Consider the following 20,157-nt stretch of genomic DNA (forward strand, 5'->3'; position numbering starts at 1 on the left):
GGCCCACAGGAATGAATGGGAAGACATTTTCAATTAGCGATTAGCAATTAGAGAATCGCAAATTGAGAATAATTTCAAGGGTCCAAGGGTGTCATAAGGACACCCTGATGCACCCCTGAAATGAGCATGTTAAAATGCCTTCCCTGGAGCGGTATTCAGGGACTCTGCCATGCTGGGAAACAGAAACCAGGCAGACAGTTAAACTCACCTTTCTGCCAGTGTACTGTTGGCCTGAAAGAAATGCAAATGTGCACAACGAGTTAATCTGCAAATCCTTTACATTTGCAGATTAACTCATTGTGCATATTTGCATTTCTTTCAGGCCAGCAGTACACTGGCAGAAAGGTGAGTTTAACTGTCTGCCTGGCTTTGATTTTTCAGGAAAGGAGAGTGCTGTTGAAGTTCATTTATTGAATCACTTGAAACTTTTTGAGTGGTGGTGCACAGAGTTAACTGAGCTGTGAAGTGCTTGCTTTTAATTGTCATTGTATTAAGATAGCTTTTACTATCCCTGAGAATGTGTTGAAGGGACAAGTATGTTAAAAAAAAAAATGCATTACATAGGATCTAGATATTACTAAAATCTATGGGCCTCATTTACAATGAAATGGTGTAGGGCAGTTCCGCAAGTATTTTTGCTGCGCTGCCCTATGCCAATTCAAAAGGGCAGGATTGGACTGTATTTATAAAATACAGTGCATTCCTTTCCTTTCTGGCTGCACACAATTTGGTGCCTAGCGCCAACGCAGGCAGCCTTGCTCCATGGTGCAAGGGTGTCTGCATTGTTTGCAGGATTGTTTTTGCCTTTCTGCGCAAAAAAAACTCATGGAGGCTTTTTCCTCTTTCTATGTGTGCCACACAAAGAAAGAGGAAACAATTGAGGAGAAATAGATGTTTCTCCTCATTACGCATCTCCGGGGGCAGCGTACAGTTTTGACGCATCCTCAGGTTTACAGATGCTTGTAAATCTGGGAATGTGTCAAAACCCATGGGAAAACCCACCGCAACGCCCATGGAACGCCCCCACCCCCTGACGCAGTATAAGGCAACACATCAACTTGCGCAGCGTTGCCTTACACCATATGTAGGAGTCCATGAAATGCCACACACAATGACTTTGCGTGGCCTCATAGATATGGGTCTGCGCAACCAGAGCGTCATAAAAAATTATTCAGCGCATGGGGCTTATAAATAAGCCCCTATATTTTGAAAGCAGGCCATATATTTTGGAAGCACCATTTTATCATAAAACATTTTGCGCATTTTGTACCAGTCTATCTTATACTGTATGCAATGCAAGTATAAAATAAAGGCATTTCCCACTGAGTAACAATTTTTTAAAATGTATCTATTATTCATTGAAGCTGCCTGTTATTTTATATGTAGCTACCGGATGGTGAAAGACCTAAAAAATATATGTATGTTTTAAATATGATGAATGATGTTCAGCCACCTCCAGTTACATGCAGCTGTAAATGCCAAGCTGTCAGCATCCCATGAAATATAATATGCTTTTCCTCTAATGCCGTGCAATAAAGTTGCAGCCCATGCATTACAGCTATTATACCAAGGGCCACTGGAATTATGAGATTGTGAGGCCGCAGAGATTTTAGCATGATTATAGATTTGTCGCATTTGCCATATGATCCATCATCTGCCACATAATCTGCTGATTTTAACCCAAAAAAACGTATTTATTCAAAAGGTTCAAAAGTTAATAAAAAGCAGCAACAGGTGTTGACGCTTAGTAGAAGGCCATTTGTAGAGCTGTTCTGGTCACCTTTTTGTTGCTTATTGCAATATTTGGGTGATAAACTGGTACTAAGGAGGTGCAACCACAGATTGACCGTTTCTCTGGTAAACATTTATGGTTGTCAGTGATACAGAGTACCAGGTTTTAGAAATTTTTGTTGGGTCCTTATGCCTATAAAATGTTGATGGGGGGGTCTCAGCATCAAAAAGTTTGAAGACCACTGCTCTAATTTGTGATGCTCTTTTGGGATGATACATCCCAAAAGGCCGTTTCCCGTTCGCAAACGGGCCGATTCTGAGAATCGGCCCGTTTGCGAACGGGAAAAGTGCTCGATACATATGCCCTTAGTTACATGCCCAAATCAGAGACAGGTCGCAAAAAGTGGGTGCGCAATTTGTGACCCCTGTTTACGTCCTATTTTTAATACGTCTGCCCCTAAGTTCTTAATACTCAGGTCCGTGCCAAAAATCAAAAAACAACTTGGCCGAAAGAAGCGGGAGTTGATTCTACTGCTAGTCCTGATAATCGAATCGGTTGCTGCGTTGCACTGTGTGACAATCAGCCCGAAGGCTCATAAACATATAACAAAATGACGACATGAAGTCAGGGGGTGGGTCACGCACTGAGACAGAGAGATGTTTTGCTTCCTTAGGTGTCTGCTTTGGATCGCGCTAGCAGCACAGGTGACACTGTACTGAAAACGTAAACTCCCTTACAACCGGTTCCATGACAGAAAGGCATAATCCGCTCGACCACGGGTCCCTTTAGTGTTTACAGAGTATAAAGAACTGACGTATGACGTGTGGCAGGACCCACGCGACTCTCACCTGAGTCGAGCAGATGCCTGAGCATGGGCCAGTTCAAGCAACATCTTAACAAATGACATTTCTGCTCAGGGTCACTGGTTGAGGTAATGACACCAATGTAATCACCTATTAAATTGTTCTTCATTCATGGACTGACCTCTTTTGGTAACATCTAAAAGGGCCGCTTAAAAGCCTGCTTGAAGCATTGCGATTCCGCACTCACCTTCATGTGGCTTTGTTACAATAAAGAAGTCGTAATCGCAAATCGCGCCGATTTTTACTGTTGGGGGTTCTGTCGAGCAGGGATCTGCACTCGAGGAGGAGTGGCAAGCAAACACCCCACTACCTGGAACTGGAACCTTGGTCGAAACACATTTTGTTTGTTCGTTCATCATTTTCAATTGAGTAGTGTGTTCCCTCTCGGTTCGATACCAGACTGCTGGCTGATTGCTCTTGGAGGACCCGTTACACTCAAGCTGAACTCCGCCTTCACTCCTCTGAACGTACAAGGCGCCTGTGGAAAAACATCGAGAAGGAATAGTGTGAAAATAAGGCAACACATGCATGGTGATAACAATGTACACACTGCACCGATTACCTTGATTACCTCGATTAATCATGACCCCTGACTGCCAGAGTGATTATTTTTTCTATCATTCAGTCTTAATCAAGTGCCCTTGTTGTGGTTGTACTGGGAGTAACCATGTCGTAGCCCTGGCCTTGGCAAGCCTGTGCAAGGAATTTGTTTCATTTTTATTTCAATAATGTGTACAAAAATAAATAAAAGGAGGACAAGAAGGAACAAAGCTGGGCATTGCTGGTCTTAGCATCTGTAATGTGTGTACAACACACAATCGGTCGTCTGATGTCCTCTTATTCTGGGGTGATGTCTGAAGCAGGAGGCACCAACTTCATTTCTCTGACCCGAGTGTCTCGCCTGATGATCCCCTTTCTGCTACGTTTATCCATTCTGTGTGCCCTACCCTTGACTCTTAGCTCATCGTGTCTCTCTTTCATCTGGTATTTTTCCTCCTGTGTTTTCGATAAGCGACTGTACTGAAAATAACCTTCACTGGATCCATCACGCCCATCTAACTAGCGACATACTTCCCTGATACCCAGCTTATCCAAGATTCTGATATACATTGTCCATTCTCAGTTGTGCCATTTTCTCTCTGTGCATAATTTACACCCTCGAGGATGGTTTACTTCTGGCCTTGCGCGAAGTATCTAATTTCATCCATTATTTTTGTCATCAGAAACTATCATCTTTCTGCTGCTTGTTACAGTGGGTCGTTCTCTCATATCTGCTCTTCAATGTCTCAGGATCTTGGGGACATCTCATCAAGGCCCTGCGATAAAAATATCGCAGCTTTAGCGTACGTTTTCGGGCGAAAAGCGGCGATATTGTTATCGCACTATCATCAATGACACGCTAGCGCGTGTTCCTATGCCTCTGCGCACCGTTTCCTCAAAGCCCAGCTTTGCAACGTTAATGACATGCAAAGTGGGTGTAACTGACTAAAATAACGTGGGAAATGTCGCTAACAGACATTTCTCCAATTATCAAGCTGCACGCTAACCTTCATAGCGACGATAAAAGTAGTGCTAACCACGCCTAACGCAGGTTTCATTATGCCTACTTTTAAACTGAGTAAACCATTATAGCCTATGGGTGGTGGATTATAAGGCTTAGACCACCCAGCCCTATCAACAAGGTTTTGCCTATCGCTGTGCGATTATCGCTGGATTACCAGCAAATATCGCACATTTTGCCGCTATCGCTTGAATTCATATCGCATTGGAGATAAGCGTTGTTGATAACGTGCTATCTCTGTGATATAAACCAGCGATAGCCGGCGATATAATTATCGACGCGCTAAGCGCACTTAGCGATAATTATCGCCAGCTGTTGCTGATATGCCCCTTGGTTCTGTATTTTCTTGTTTTTTTTCTCATCTTTCGGGGTCATTGTTGTATGGTCCTGGAAAGATTCTTTAGGCCTTATTCATGAGGCTCTTACACTGCCTTTGCGTCACATTTTGTGACGCTGCAGCGGCGTAAAATATGAGCCACACTAAGCCATATTTACAAAGTTACACACCTAGGCATATGCGTCACTGTGTAATCCCCTGCGCTACATTATACCTGTGACAAGTATAATGTATAAAGGGTGGGCGTTGAGACGCAGCAAAGCCTCGTAGAAGTGGGGGAGAGAATGGGGCCTAATGGCTAGGGTGGTCGACCTCGGAGCAGGGGAACCAGGTTCGAGTCACGGCAGGGATGCTCAACATTCGATGATTCTGGGCAAATCACTAACTGTCCCCGTGACTAACAAAAATTAATTAACGTAACTGGTGCTCATGTAAAGTGCTCTGATACCTTCGGGTCTAGTTTGCGCTATATAAAACTCCCCCCCCCCCAACCCCCCAAAAACCAAGTGCTGCAGTGAAATCTATCAGATTTCACTGTGTCACTTCTACGGCCTCACTGTGTCAAATCTTTACACCTACGTGAAGGAGGCGTACAGGGGACGCAGGGCTTTTCACATGGGACTAGCCCCGTATTAAATGACACATTTCTGGAATTGCGTCTATTTCCAGACACACTCTAGTATTGCTCCATTTTTGCGCTGGCAGATATGCCAGGATTCCCGACGTATCTGTAAATCCTTGCAACATGGAGCACCTTATAGTAAATCTGGTACATCCATGGTGTAGCAAGGAGGGCGCACTGGAAAGTGTTGCATCACTGTTTTACCGCAGCGATGCAATGCTTTTTATAAATGTGGCCCTTTGCCCCTACTTGTTTCTTTAAAATATGTAGGTCCTTAGAGCTGTATGCTTGGCTTTTTACTCTTTTATCTTTATTTATTTTGAGTTTTATGTAGTGCAAACTAGACTCAAGTGCATCAGAGCGCTTTACAAGAATTACATATACATCGATTACAGGAGTTATGACCGTAGAATGAGGCTTCACAAAAGTTACATGTGCATCATTTACAGGAGGCATAGCAGAAGTGGAAGGGAAAAGTCATACAATACAAGACAGGAACCAGCTAAACAGGACACATTTACAGGAGGTAGGTACAAGTGGGGAGCATATATTAATACAGTATATGGAGGGGTAGGGAATGAAGAGGGGGTTGGGATTGAGGTCAGCGTGAACAGTGAGTTTATTAGATGTGGTATTTGGTAGGTTAAGCACAGTAATTTAGGTGGATGAGTTTAGGAATTTTTAAATAATCAAACGATTCCACAGCCGACCAGTGTCGCGCACATCAGTGTCATAGTCCCATAAACATGTAGATCCTGTGCCAATCAACTCCGAGAACTGCTGTGTTTAGATCTCACTGGAAAACCAGAGAAGATAAATGAAGAAAAATGGAGGTGGCACCAGGTATGAAGTCACAATTTCGTCAGAACGAGTTGGTTCAAAGTAATACTTTATTCTTCTTTGTATGCAATATAAAAGCAACAGCCAACGCGTTTTGTTCCTTTTTAACGGAACTTCATCAGGGCTGCGATCAACACAAAATAACGTATAAATAACGACATAAATACAGACAAAAACATTTGATAAAAGAAGACAATGTATAAACCAATCACATACATGGCACTAAAACTTAGATCACAAACATATATATCAGAAAACAATTAATACACCATGTCAAACAACACATATAGACACTATTGATCACCATCACAGGCGATATATTCCTTTGTCATACATATATATATACAAACTTAAGAACAACCAATTTATACAAAATAATGCTATTTACAATCATATGAATCAAATACCTAATTTGGGGAAAACGAAAACGGAAAGAAGGGAGAAAAGGGAAGTAAGTGAGGGGAAAAAATAGGACAAATCAATAAGTAATATGATACCATATATGATTGAAATGAATGTAATTGGATATACTCCAGGTGACACAATAGGATCATAGTGTTTCCAATAAGAATAGATAATACACATAAAATCAAGATATTTTCAATGTGAGCAAGTGAATAAGTAAATGAGATCTCACCAGAGAGTAGCCAAAATAGTTCGTTTACAAATAATTTCTCTGTAATTGTCCAAGATAAGGGTCATCAAAGTATGATATGGTTTTTCTACAAATGAGCGAATAACACCCGTTATGATCCCAATATATTATAGTTTCAGTACAAAAAATGATTCCCCCAATCTAAGTACCTAGAGGGGCAGCTCATTGAAAACAAGTACACACCTGCTAAGGTGACATAAACAAACAGTAGACACCCCAATAGAGCATAGGGAATTCTGTAGCCAAAAGGATCCGCCCATCCCAACAACATAAGAGCATTTCCTGTATCCGTACATAACCAATATCTCAGATATTATGTTTGAATATGTAAAACATATGAACAGCACCATCGTTCCATACCCAATCACAGAACACATCTTATGTCTTGCTCGTCATCAATTGATATAGACTCCTAATAATAACAACAAACGAGATTCTGCATTCTGATACTAGGACTAATTTCTAATGTAACAATAAATTCTTTTTTAGGGGGAATGAGTTACAAGACTATCTGTAAAGAGCCATTATTTATCTAAGGACCAGTGCTTCAACAATAATATCGACTCTTAGTAAAAGAGAGAGACAGGGTACAGGATTATCTAGGGACCAGTGTTTCAAAAATAATATCGGCTCTTAGTAAAGAAAAGAGACGGAGTACAGGATTAGCTCATTAATAACGAAACGGATCTCAAAGGGAGCGCAAGTTGTAAGTAATCTGTATAAGAACCTAACGTGCGACGAAACTTTCTAGATACATAACAGAACGGCACTTGGGTAAATAATAGAACATCGATCCAATACATGCCGACATCTACGACCTGTCATACGAAAACATGCATAACCCACCAAGGTATTCACTTACGGAGTAGCAGCGTTACGATTGACGCCTCTCAGTACGAGGTTCCAAGTCCACAGTCCGGAAAGGAAGCAACCGAACCCATTCTAAAAGCAGCTTATAAAGAGTGTATCTTGCTAGGACGCACGAAATGACGCTTAGTGTCAGAAAGAGAAAGAGAAAAGGTTTGTTAAACACACCAGTACGCTCAGCGCCATCTTTGAATGTGCAAAGCCTCGTAATATGCACAAGTTTACTTAGATCATAATTTCTAAATAAAGCACCAAATGTATGCTTTATATAACAAACCATACTTATTTTACCAAACGCCCATTGGAATAATAGCATGGCACTATCAGAGCGGTGACTGGTTCATGAAGGTATAAACGGATGTAACACCAATGTCAAACCACCCCACTACGCTCAGCGCCATCTTTGAAGGTGCAAAACCTCGTAATATGCACATCTTCATTTAGATCATATTTCCTAAATATCAAACCAAATGTTTGCTTTGTATAACAACCCATACTTATTTTAACAACCGCCCATAGGGATAGTATCATTGCACTATCAAAGAGCTGACTGATTCACGAAGGTAAAAACGGATATAACACCAATATCAAAAGCTCGATAACACATAGCAAAAAATAAGTTAAAATGCGAATATAGATGCAAAACAACAAATGTATCAATATGTTGTTTTAATGGTGCACCGACCATCTGGTGCACGGGCACAAAGTACTTCCCATTCTGAAACGAACGTGGCTCACAATAACAGAGAGCCGAAATCAGTAAAAAAACGCCATATTGAAATGTTCAAAGATCTTAGTAGGCGCATGTAAATAGACCATATATCATAAAACAGACAGCAGGAAATAATTGATGTCTGGTGATATAAACCAATATATAAACCAAAAATCTGTCTCAGAGGATATCTCCCGATCATCATGTCCCTGGGCTACATAAGATAAAATAAAAGGAGGTTAATAAGTCAGGAATGTATATCATGCTTTCTTATTTTTTTATATAAAAAAAAAGGAAGAAGACATATTTTTTCAAACTCCCAAAAGGCTACAAAAAAGTGGGGGAGAAACAGTTAATATATACATATCCAATAGTCCTCCAAAATTCCACTGTTAGTAAAGTAAAAAACAATAGGAAATGGAACAAAAAGATATAAAAAGCCCAGACTGAGTCCCAGTATACTAATGTATGTCTGAAAGGGATCTATATATGCAACGATAGCGTCCCAAACCGATGCACCTGAAATGAGGTTCTGGAAAAAATACAAGGGAAAAATGGGTGTATAAGACCAATCGCTCAGCGGTCAACCACTTTATAAAAAATAGTGCATTTCACTATCAGTATTGTGCCCAAGTTGGGTGGCACGTAAACGACATTGCTCTTCGATGCTCCTGGATTCGTAATTTCAAAGGGTGAACCGTGCTGCCCACATAGATTTTTTCACATGGGCAACCCAACACATACACAGTGTGTGTAGAGTTACAATTACAGAACTGGTCAATAGTATACATATGGTTAGAGTTGTAAGAAAAATAAGTTGTTTTGTTTCTGCCCATAGGAGCAAATGATACAAGTCCCACATCGGAAAAAACCTTTAGGTTTGGGAGGCAGCCATGTTCCACCACTAGATATTGATGTTACATAGCTGGGGCATAGATGATTGCATATGGTCATGCCCTTCCTGTATGTAATAGAGGGTCGATTCCCTAGGTACTCTCTCAACCCAGGGATAACCGTCAATAAATGCCAGTTCTTGCGGAGTACATTGAAGATCTTATCACAATGTGTGGTATATTGAGTAACAAACCTAACTCCAACAGTGTTTTCTTGTAAACATTTTTTGTTGTTTTTTGGTCTATTACACAGAGTGGTTTCCCTATTCGTCAAATTAATCTTTGCTTCAGCTCTATTCACATTTTTGATGTCATAACCTCGTTTTAGGAATCTGTGTTTAGTCTCCGCAACATTTGCCTGAAAGGTTTCCTTTTCACTACAATTCCTTCTTACACGGGTCAGTTCGCCAAAAGGTATATTTTAATGACGGAACTCGCTTGTGCACTTGATGCGTGGAGCAGGGAATTGCAAGATGTTGCCTTGCGATACAACTTGCTTTGAATTACCCCATTTTTGACATAGAAAGTTATATCGAGAAAGTTGATGGTATCTCTGTGATGGGACATGGTAAGTTTTACATTGAACAAGTTCTTGTTCAAATACTGGTGGTATTGTTCCAATTATTCAACTGATCCCGTCCACAAACAAATAACATTATCAATGTACCTCCCCCAGTACACCACATACTGTGTCCAGGGGGAGGCACATCTAGCCCAGGCATGCTCCCTCTCATACCACCCCATAAAGAGGCAAGCATAAGAGGGAGCAAACCTAGAACCCATCGCGGTCCCTTTGATCTGTTGGAACGAACGATCATTGGAAAGGAAAAAGTTATTCAACAGTATTAGGTCAATCATATCGACAATCATCTCGTTCTGTGCATATAGCTCTGCCCCCTCCTTATTTAGATAAGACTGCACTGCCATAATACCATGTTTCCTATCGATACAGGTGTAGAGGCTTTTGACATCGAAAGTAACAAACATAAGGTCTTCCGACCACTCAAAGTCCTGGAGCTTCACTAGAATATCCTTGCTGTCCCTGATGTATGACGGCAGGCCCAAAACGTGTTTTTGTAGTTTTAAGTCAACGTACTTGGCCAGTTTCTCAGTCGGCGAGCCCACCCCAGAGATAATCGGCCTTCCAGGGGAGAATTGTCCCCCCTTATGCACTTTGGGCAAAATGTAAATACATGGAAAGGAGGGACAATCAACCCGTAGACTTCTATATTCATCCTCAGTGATTAAACAAGAGTCCCTCCATTCACATAATACCGAATTAATGTTCAATGTGACATTACGGTTAGGGTTTTCACTTATCTTCTTGTAGTTGTTAGTGTCACTGAGCTGTCGATCAATTTCCTTCAAGTAATCACAACGGTTCATCACTACAACGTTGCCGCCCTTATCGGCTTCACGAATAACAATCTCAGTGTCTTCCCTAAGACGTTGTAGTGCCTGACGTTCACAAAAAGTGAGATTCATTTTAGTATGACCGTCATGTTTACTTGAAGTTTCAAGTTTATACAAGTCCTCCGCTACCTGTCTGTGGAAACTATCAATATTCGGGTGATACCCACCTACAGGAACAAACTGATTTGGGACGCAAGAGACTGTCAGTTGGTATATCTTGTGTAATATCCAATTCTCTAAGTAAATTTGTCATTTCAGAGCCTTCCTCATCAGAAATGGAAAGGAGACATTGAATATTACGTACATCGGCAATGGTATGTGTGCCTTCCTCCCTCATAGTTACTGATCGCACTTGCTTGGGAGTTTGCTCTGAAAAAAGTCCTTAAGTTTTAAAATCCTAGTAAACTTAAAAAGATCGACATGTATGTTCGTAAAATCTCCACTTTGAGTTGGACAAAAGTTAAGACCTTTACACAAAAGTTTTGTTTCCTCTGCATCCAATATTTTATTAGAGAGATTAACAATTCTCAAATCGGAGATGTTTTCACTCATGTTGTAATGACCAGTATTCACACAAATATTGTCACTCATATCATTAGGGATCTGGCTGTTCAAGATCTTTTGGATCTGGCTGCAACCTCCACTTTTTCCACTGGCAGCTTGTTTGCCCCTTTTCCTTTTACGGCCTCCCCTCCTAATCTTTGCTGTTCTTTTTTCTGTTGTATACGACTTGAAATTCGTAACTTTGCTAATTCCTTTTGGAAGGACGAGGCCCCTTCTCCTAAAGGGATCTCCTGATTGGTGTTGGAAGAAGTCGTCCTGTTTGTAGAAGAAACTGAGAGGTTACTCACAGAGTGAACATCATCTACATCCTCCCTTTCTTCCCTATTTCTCTTTTTATCGTCAGACCCTGAAAGATGGTCAAATTTCTTGGCGAAAGTATAGATACACCCATCTCTGTAATCACGATCATCCCTTTTAATTTTACTCAATTTCTTATCCTTAATATATGCTTGATAGTTATCCATCACCTACTTTAATATAGCAACATTTTTTTCAACAAGCTCTTTTTCTCCCAATTCACTGATTTCCCTTTCTACTTTTTCAATTTCCTCTTGCAGTTTCTCCCCTTTTTCTATTGAGTGTCTTATCAAAATCTCCATCATGATGCGTGAAGCACCTTCCAAGTTCCCTTCCCATTCCTTGAGCAGACTTTCACTGGGATCTTCGAAGGTGGGGAAGATAAGGATTCTGAGTCCCCTAGGGACTTTACCGTTTTCCATATATTGTTTAAGGGTAACCCCATCCCACCATCTACTCAATTCCTGCTTTCTTAGTCTTTCTAGCCTTATGAATAAAGTTTTAAGACCAGTTTTACTGGAAACTTCCACATTTGAATTTACTTTTTTACCACTTATTCCGAACAGGTTTAGTGCCATTTCCTCACGACCATCATTGAATTTTGACATTTTCACAGTACTTAAATTATACAATGGGTAACAGAGTGCAGCAACAGTCCAAATAATTTTTAAATAATCAAACGATTCCACAGCCGACCAGTGTCGCGCACATCAGTGTCATAGTCCCATAAACATGTAGATCCTGTGCCAATCAACTCCGAGACCTGCTGTGTTTAGATCTCACTGGAAAACCAGAGAAGATAAATGAAGAAAAATGGAGGTGGCACCAGGTATGAAGTCACAATTTCTTCAGAACGAGTTGGTTCAAAGTAATACTTTATTCTTCTTTGTATGCAATATAAAAGCAACAGCCAACGCGTTTCGTTCCTTTTTAACGGAACTTCATCAGGGCTGCAATCAACCCAAAACAACGTATAAATAACGACATAAATACAGACAAAAACATTTGATAAAAGAAGACATTGTATAAACCAATCACATACATGGCACTAAAACTTAGATCACAAACATATATATCAGAAAACAATTAATACACCATGTCAAATAACACATATAGACACTATTGATCCCCATCACAGGCGATATATTCCTTTGTCATACATATATATATATACAAACTTAAGAACAACCAATTTATACAAATTAATGCTATTTACATACAAATTAATGCTATTTACAATCATATGAATCAAATACCTCATTTGGGGAAAACGAAAACGGAAAGAAGGGGGAAAAGGGAAGTAAGTGAGGGGAAAAAATAGGACAAATCAATAAGTAATATGATACCATATATGATTGAAATGAATGTAATTGGACATACTCCAGGTGAAACAATAGGATCATAGTGTTTCCAATAAGAATAGATAATACACATAAAATCAAGATATTTTCAATGTGAGCAAGTGAATAAGTAAATGAGATCTCACCAGAGAGTAGCCAAAATAGTTCGTTTACAAATAATTTCTCTGTAATTGTCCAAGATAAGGGTCATCAAAGTATGATATGGTTTTTCTACAAATGAGCGAATAACACCCGTTATGATCCCAATATATTATAGTTTCAGTACAAAAAATGATTCCCCCAATCTAAGTACCTAGAGGGGCAGCTCATTGAAAAAAACTACACACCTGCTAAGGTGACATAAGCAAACAGTAGACACCCCAATAGAGCATAGGGAATTCTGTAGCCAAAAGGATCCGCCCATCCCAACAACATAAGAGCATTTCCTGTATCCGTACATAACCAATATCTCAGATATTATGTTTGAATATGTAAAACATATGAACAGCACCATCGTTCCATACCCAATCACAGAACACATCTTATGTCTTGCTCGTCATCAATTGATATAGACTCCTAATAATAACAACAAACGAGATTCTGCATTCTGATACTAGGACTAATTTCTAATGTAACAATAAATTCTTTTTTAGGGGGAACGAGTTACAAGACTATCTGTAAAGAGCCATTATTTATCTAAGGACCAGTGCTTCAACAATAATATCGACTCTTAGTAAAAGAGAGAGACAGGGTACAGGATTATCTAAGGACCAGTGCTTCAAAAATAATATCGGCTCTTAGTAAAGAAAAGAGACGGAGTACAGGATTAGCTCATTAATAACGAAACGGATCTCAAAGGGAGCGCAAGTTGTAAGTAATCTGTATAAGAACCTAACGTGCGACGAAACTTTCTAGATACATAACAGAACGGCACTTGGATAAATAATAGAACATCGATCCAATACATGCCGACATCTACGACCTGTCATACGAAAACATGCATAACCCACCAAGGTATTCACTTACGTAGTAGCAGCGTTACAATTGACGCCTCTCAGTACGAGGTTCCAAGTCCACAGTCCGGAAAGGAAGCAACCGAACCCATTCTAAAAGCAGCTTATAAAGAGTGTATCTTGCTAGGACGCACGAAATGACGCTTAGTGTCAGAAAGAGAAAAGGTTTGTTAAACACACCAGTACGCTCAGCGCCATCTTTGAATGTGCAAAGCCTCGTAATATGCACAAGTTTACTTAGATCATAATTTCTAAATAAAGCACCAAATATATGCTTTATATAACAAACCATACTTATTTTACCAAACGCCCATTGGAATAATACCATGGCACTATCAGAGCGCTGACTGGTTCATGAAGGTATAAACGGATATAACACCAATGTCAAACCACCCCACTACGCTCAGCGCCATCTTTGAAGGAGCAAAACCTCGTAATATGCACATCTTCATTTAGATCATAGTTCCTAAATATCAAACCAAATGTTTGCTTTGTATAACAACCCATACTTATTTTACCAACCGCCCATAGGGATAGTATCATTGCACTATCAAAGAGCTGACTGATTCACGAAGGTAAAAACGGATATAACACCAATATCAAAAGCTCGATAACACATAGCAAAAAATAAGTTAAAATGCGAATATAGATGCAAAACAACAAATGTATCAATATGTTGTTTTAATGGTGCACCGACCATCTGGTGCACGGGCACAAAGTACATCCCATTTTGAAACGAACGTGGCTCACAATAACAGAGAGCCGAAATCAGTAAAAAAACGCCATATTGAAATGTTCAAAGATCTTAGTAGGCGCATGTAAATAGACCATATATCGTAAAACAGACAGCAGCAAATAATTGATGTCTGGTGATATAAACCAATATATAAACCAAAAATCTGTCTCAGAGGATATCTCCCGATCATCATGTCCCTGGGCTACATAAGACAAAATAAAAGGTGGTCAATAAGTCAGGAATGTATATCATGCTTTCTTATTTTTTTATATAAAAAAAAGGAAGAAGACATATTTTTTCAAACTCCCAAAAGGCTACAAAAAAGTGGGGGAGAAATAGTTAATATATACATATCCAATAGTCCTCCAAAATTCCACTGTTAGTAAAGTAAAAAACAATAGGAAATGGAACAAAAAGATATAAAAAGCCCAGACTGAGTCCCAGTATACTAATGTATATCTGAAAGGGATCTATATATGCAACGATAGCGTCCCAAACCGATACACCTGAAATGAGGTTCTGGAAAAAATACAAGGGAAAAATGGGTGTATAAGACCAATCGCTCAGCGCTCAACCACTTTATAAAAAATAGTGCATTTCACTATCAGTATTGTGCCCAAGTTGGGTGGCACGTAAACGACATATCCATTTGGCTTCCGCCCTTCTTAACATGAGTTCTCTATTTCCACCCCTCCTATTCACCGGGATGTGTTCAATCGCATGGAACCAAAATGTATTGTCGTGTGCATGTGTCAAATTGTAATGTTCCGTAATAGGGTATCTAGAGTCCTTGCCCCTGATTGCTCTTCGATGCTCCTGGATTCGTAATTTCAAAGGGCGAACCGTGCTGCCCACATAGATTTTTTCACATGGGCAACCCAACACATACACAGTGTGTGTAGAGTTACAATTACAGAACTGGTCAATAGTATACATATGGTTAGTGTTGTAAGAAATATAAGTTGTTTTGTTTCTGCCCATAGGGCAAATGATACAAGTCCCACATCGGAAAAAACCTTTAGGTGTGGGAGGCAGCCATGTTCCACCACTAGATATTGATGTTACATAGCTGGGGCATAGATGATTGCGTATGGTCATGCCCTTCCTGTATGTAATAGAAGGTCGATTCCCTAGGTACTCTCTCAACCCAGGGATAACCGTCAATAAATGCCAGTTCGTGCGGAGTACATTGAAGATATTATCACAATGTGTGGTATATTGAGTAACAAACCTAACTCCAACAGTGTTTTCTTGTAAACATTTTTTGTTGTTTTTTGGTCTATTACACAGAGTGGTTTCCCTATTCGTCAAATTAATCTTTGCTTCAGCTCTATTCACATTTTTGATGTCATAACCTCGTTTTAGGAATCTGTGTTTAGTCTCCGCAACATTTGCCTGAAAGGTTTCCTTTTCACTACAATTCCTTCTTACACGGGTCAGTTCGCCAAAAGGTATATTTTTAATGACGGAACTCGCGTGTCCACTTGATGCGTGGAGCAGGGAATTGCAAGATGTTGCCTTGCGATACAACTTGCTTTGAATTACCCCATTTTTGACATAGAAAGTTATATCAAGAAAGTTGATGGTATCTCCGTGATGGGACATGGTAAGTTTTACATTGAACAAGTTCTTGTTCAAATACTGGTGGTATTGTTCCAATTGTTCAACTGATCCCGTCCACAAACAAATAACATCATCAATGTACCTCCCCCAGTACACCACATACTGTGTCCAGGGGGAGGCACATCTAGCCCAGGCATGCTCCCTCTCATACCACCCCATAAAGAGGCAAGCATAAGAGGGAGCAAACCTAGAACCCATCGCGGTCCCTTTGATCTGTTGGAACGAACGATCATTGGAAAGGAAAAAGTTATTCAACAGTATTAGGTCAATCATATCGACAATCATCTCGTTCTGTGCATATAGCTCTGCCCCTCCTTATTTAGATAAGACTGCACTGCCATAATACCATGTTTCCTATCGATACAGGTGTAGAGGCTTTCGACATCGAAAGTAACAAACATAAGGTCTTCCGACCACTCAAAGTCCTGGAGCTTCACTAGAATATCCTTGCTGTCCCTGATGTATGACAGCAGGCCCAAAACGTGTTTTTGTAGTTTTAAGTCAATTTACTCGGCCAGTTTCTCAGTCGGTGAGCCCACCCCAGAGATAATCGGCCTTCCAGGGGGGAATTGTCCCCCCTTATGCACTTTGGGCAAAATGTAAATACATGGAAAGGAGGGACAATCAACCCGTAGACTTCTATATTCATCCTCAGTGATTAAACAAGAGTCCCTCCATTCACATAATACTGAATTAATGTTCAATGTGACATTAGGGATAGGATTTTCACTTATCTTCTTGTAGTTGTTAGTGTCAGTGAGCTGTCGATCAATTTCCTTCAAGTAATCACAACGGTTCATCACTACAACGTTGCCGCCCTTATCGGCTTCACGAATAACAATCTCAGTGTCTTCCCTAAGACGTTGTAGTGCCTGACATTCACAAAAAGTGAGATTCATTTTAGTATGACCGTCATGTTTACTTGAAGTTTCAAGTTTATACAAGTCCTCCGCTACCTGTCTGTGGAAAATATCAATATTCGGGTGATACCCACCTACAGGAACAAACTTAGATTTGGGACGCAAGAGACTGTCAGTTGGTATATCTTGTGTAATATCCAATTCTCTAAGTAAATTTGTCATTTCAGAGCCTTCCTCATCAGAAATGGAAAGGAGACATTGAATATTATGTACATCGGCAATGGTATGTGTGCCTTCCTCCCTCATAGTTACTGATCTCACTTGCTTGGGAGTTTGCTCTGAAAAAAAGTCCTTAAGTTTTAAAATCCTAGTAAACTTAAAAAGATCGACATGTATGTTCGTAAAATCTCCACTTTGAGTTGGACAAAAGTTAAGACCTTTACACAAAAGTTTTGTTTCCTCTGCATCCAATATTTTATTAGAGAGATTAACAATTCTCAAATCGGAGATGTTTTCACTCATGTTGTAATGACCAGTATTCACACAAATATTGTCACTCATATCATTAGGGATCTGGCTGTTCAAGATCTTTTGGATCTGGCTGCAACCTCCACTTTTTCCACTGGCAGCTTGTTTGCCCCTTTTCCTTTTACGGCCTCCCCTCCTAATCTTTGCTGTTCTTTTTTCTGTTGTATACGACTTGAAATTCGTAACTTTGCTAATTCCTTTTGGAAGGACGAGGCCCCTTCTCCTAAAGGGATCTCCTGATTGGTGTTGGAAGAAGTCGTACTGTTTGTAGAAGAAACTGAGAGGTTACTCACAGAGTGAACATCATCTACAGCCTCCCTTTCTTCCCTATTTCTCTTTTTATCGTCAGACCCTGAAAGATGGTCAAATTTCTTGGCGAAAGTATAGATAGGCCCATCTCTGTAATCACGATCATCCCTTTTAATTTTACTCAATTTCTTATCCTTAATATATGCTTGATAGTTATCCATCACCTGCTTTAATATAGCAATTTTTTTTTCAACAAGCTCTTTTTCTCCCAATTCACTGATTTCCCTTTCTACTTTATCAATTTCCTCTTGCAGTTTCTCCCCTTTTTCCATTGAGTGTCTTATCAAAATCTCCATCATGATGCGTGAAGCACCTTCCAAGTTCCCTTCCCATTCCTTGAGCAGACTTTCACTGAGATATTCGAAGGTGGGGAAGATAAGGATTCTGAGTCCCCTAGGGACTTTACCGTTTTCCATATATTGTTTAAGGGTAACCCCATCCCACCATCTACTCAATTCCTGCTTTCTTAGTCTTTCTAGCCTTATGAATAAAGTTTTAAGACTAGTTTTTCTGGAAACTTCCACATTTGAATTTACTTTTGTACCACTTATTCCGAACAGGTTTAGTGCCATTTCCTCTCGACCATCATTGAATTTTGACATTTTCACAGTACTTAAATTATACAATGGGTAACAGAGTGCAGCAACAGTCCAAATAATTTTTAAATAATCAAACGATTCCACAGCCGACCAGTTTCGCGCACATCAGTGTCATAGTCCCATAAACATGTAGATCCTGTGCCAATCAACTCCGAGACCTGCTGTGTTTAGATCTCGATGGAAAACCAGAGAAGATAAATGAATGAAAATGGAGGTGGCACCAGGTATGAAGTCACAATTTCGTCAGAACGAGTTGGTTCAAAGTAATACTTTATTCTTCTTTGTATGCAATATAAAAGCAACAGCCAACGCATTTCATTCCTTTTTAACGGAACTTCATCAGGGCTGCAATCCACACAAAACAACATATAAATAACGACATAAATACAGACAAAAACATTTGATAAAAGAAGATAATGTATAAACCAATCACATACATGGCACTAAAACTTAGATCACAAACATATATATCAGAAAACAATTAATACACCATGTCAAACAACACATAGAGACACTATTGATCACCATCACAGGCGATATATTCCTTTGTAATACATATATATATACAAACTTATGAACAACCAATTTATACAAATTAATGCTATTTACAATCATATGAATCAAATACCTCATTTGGGGAAAACGAAAACGGAAAGAAGGGAGAAAAGGGAAGTAAGTGAGGGGAAAAAATAGGACAAATCAATAAGTAATATGATACCATATATGATTGAAATGAATGTAATTGGACATACTCCAGGTGATACAATAGGATCATAGTGTTTCCAATAAGAATAGATAACACACATAAAATCAAGATATTTTCAATGTGAGCAAGTGAATAAGTAAATGAGATCTCACCAGAGAGTAGCCAAAATAGTTCGTTTACGAATAATTTCTCTGTAATTGTCCAAGATAAGGGTCATCAAAGTATGATATGGTTTTTCTACAAATGAGCGAATAACACCCGTTATGATCCCAATATATTATAGTTTCAGTACAAAAAATGATTCCCCCAATCTAAGTACCTAGAGGGGCAGCTCATTGAAAACAAGTACACACCTGCTAAGGTGACATAAGCAAACAGTAAACACCCCAATAGAGCATGGGGAATTCTGTAGCCAAAAGGATCCGCCCATCCCAACAACATAAGAGCATTTCCTGTATCCGTACATAACCAATATCTCAGATATTATGTTTGAATATGTAAAACATATGAACAGCACCATCGTTCCATACCCAATCACAGAACACATCTTATGTCTTGCTCGTCATCAATTGATATAGACTCCTAATAATAACAACAAACGAGATTCTGCATTCTGATACTAGGACTAATTTCTAATGTAACAATAAATTCTTTTTAGGGGGAACGAGCTACAAGACTATCTGTAAAGAGCCATTATTTATCTAAGGACCAGTGCTTCAACAATAATATCGACTCTTAGTAAAAGAGAGAGACAGGGTACAGGATTATCTAAGGACCAGTGCTTCAAAAATAATATCGGCTCTTAGTAAAGAAAAGAGACGGAGTACAGGATTAGCTCATTAATAACGAAACGGATCTCAAAGGGAGCGCAAGTTGTAAGTAATCTGTATAAGAACCTAACGTGCAACAAAACTTTCTGGATACATAACAGAACGGCACTTGGATAAATAATAGAACATCTATCCAATACATGCCGACATCTACGACCTGTCATACGAAAACATGCATAACCCACCAAGGTATTCACTTACGTAGTAGCAGCGTTACAATTGACGCCTCTCAGTACGAGGTTCCAAGTCCACAGTCC

At 39.6% G+C, this 20,157-nt stretch overlaps 1 protein-coding gene across 1 annotated transcript in view; it reads right to left on the bottom strand.

Moving 5' to 3' along the window:
• LOC146859976 (uncharacterized) overlaps window positions 1–20,157 on the bottom strand; it is a 380,440-nt gene that overhangs the window by 119,757 nt on the left and 240,526 nt on the right. Inside the window, exon 3 of the mRNA XM_085643736.1 lies at window positions 2,783–3,073. Coding sequence (XP_085499862.1) covers window positions 2,783–3,073 — 291 coding nt within the window. The remainder of the gene's footprint in view (window positions 1–2,782; window positions 3,074–20,157) is intronic.

This window comes from Triturus cristatus, chromosome 3_1 (assembly GCF_964204655.1).
Source record: "Triturus cristatus chromosome 3_1, aTriCri1.1, whole genome shotgun sequence".
In the NCBI taxonomy this organism is placed as follows: Eukaryota; Metazoa; Chordata; class Amphibia; order Caudata; family Salamandridae; genus Triturus; species Triturus cristatus.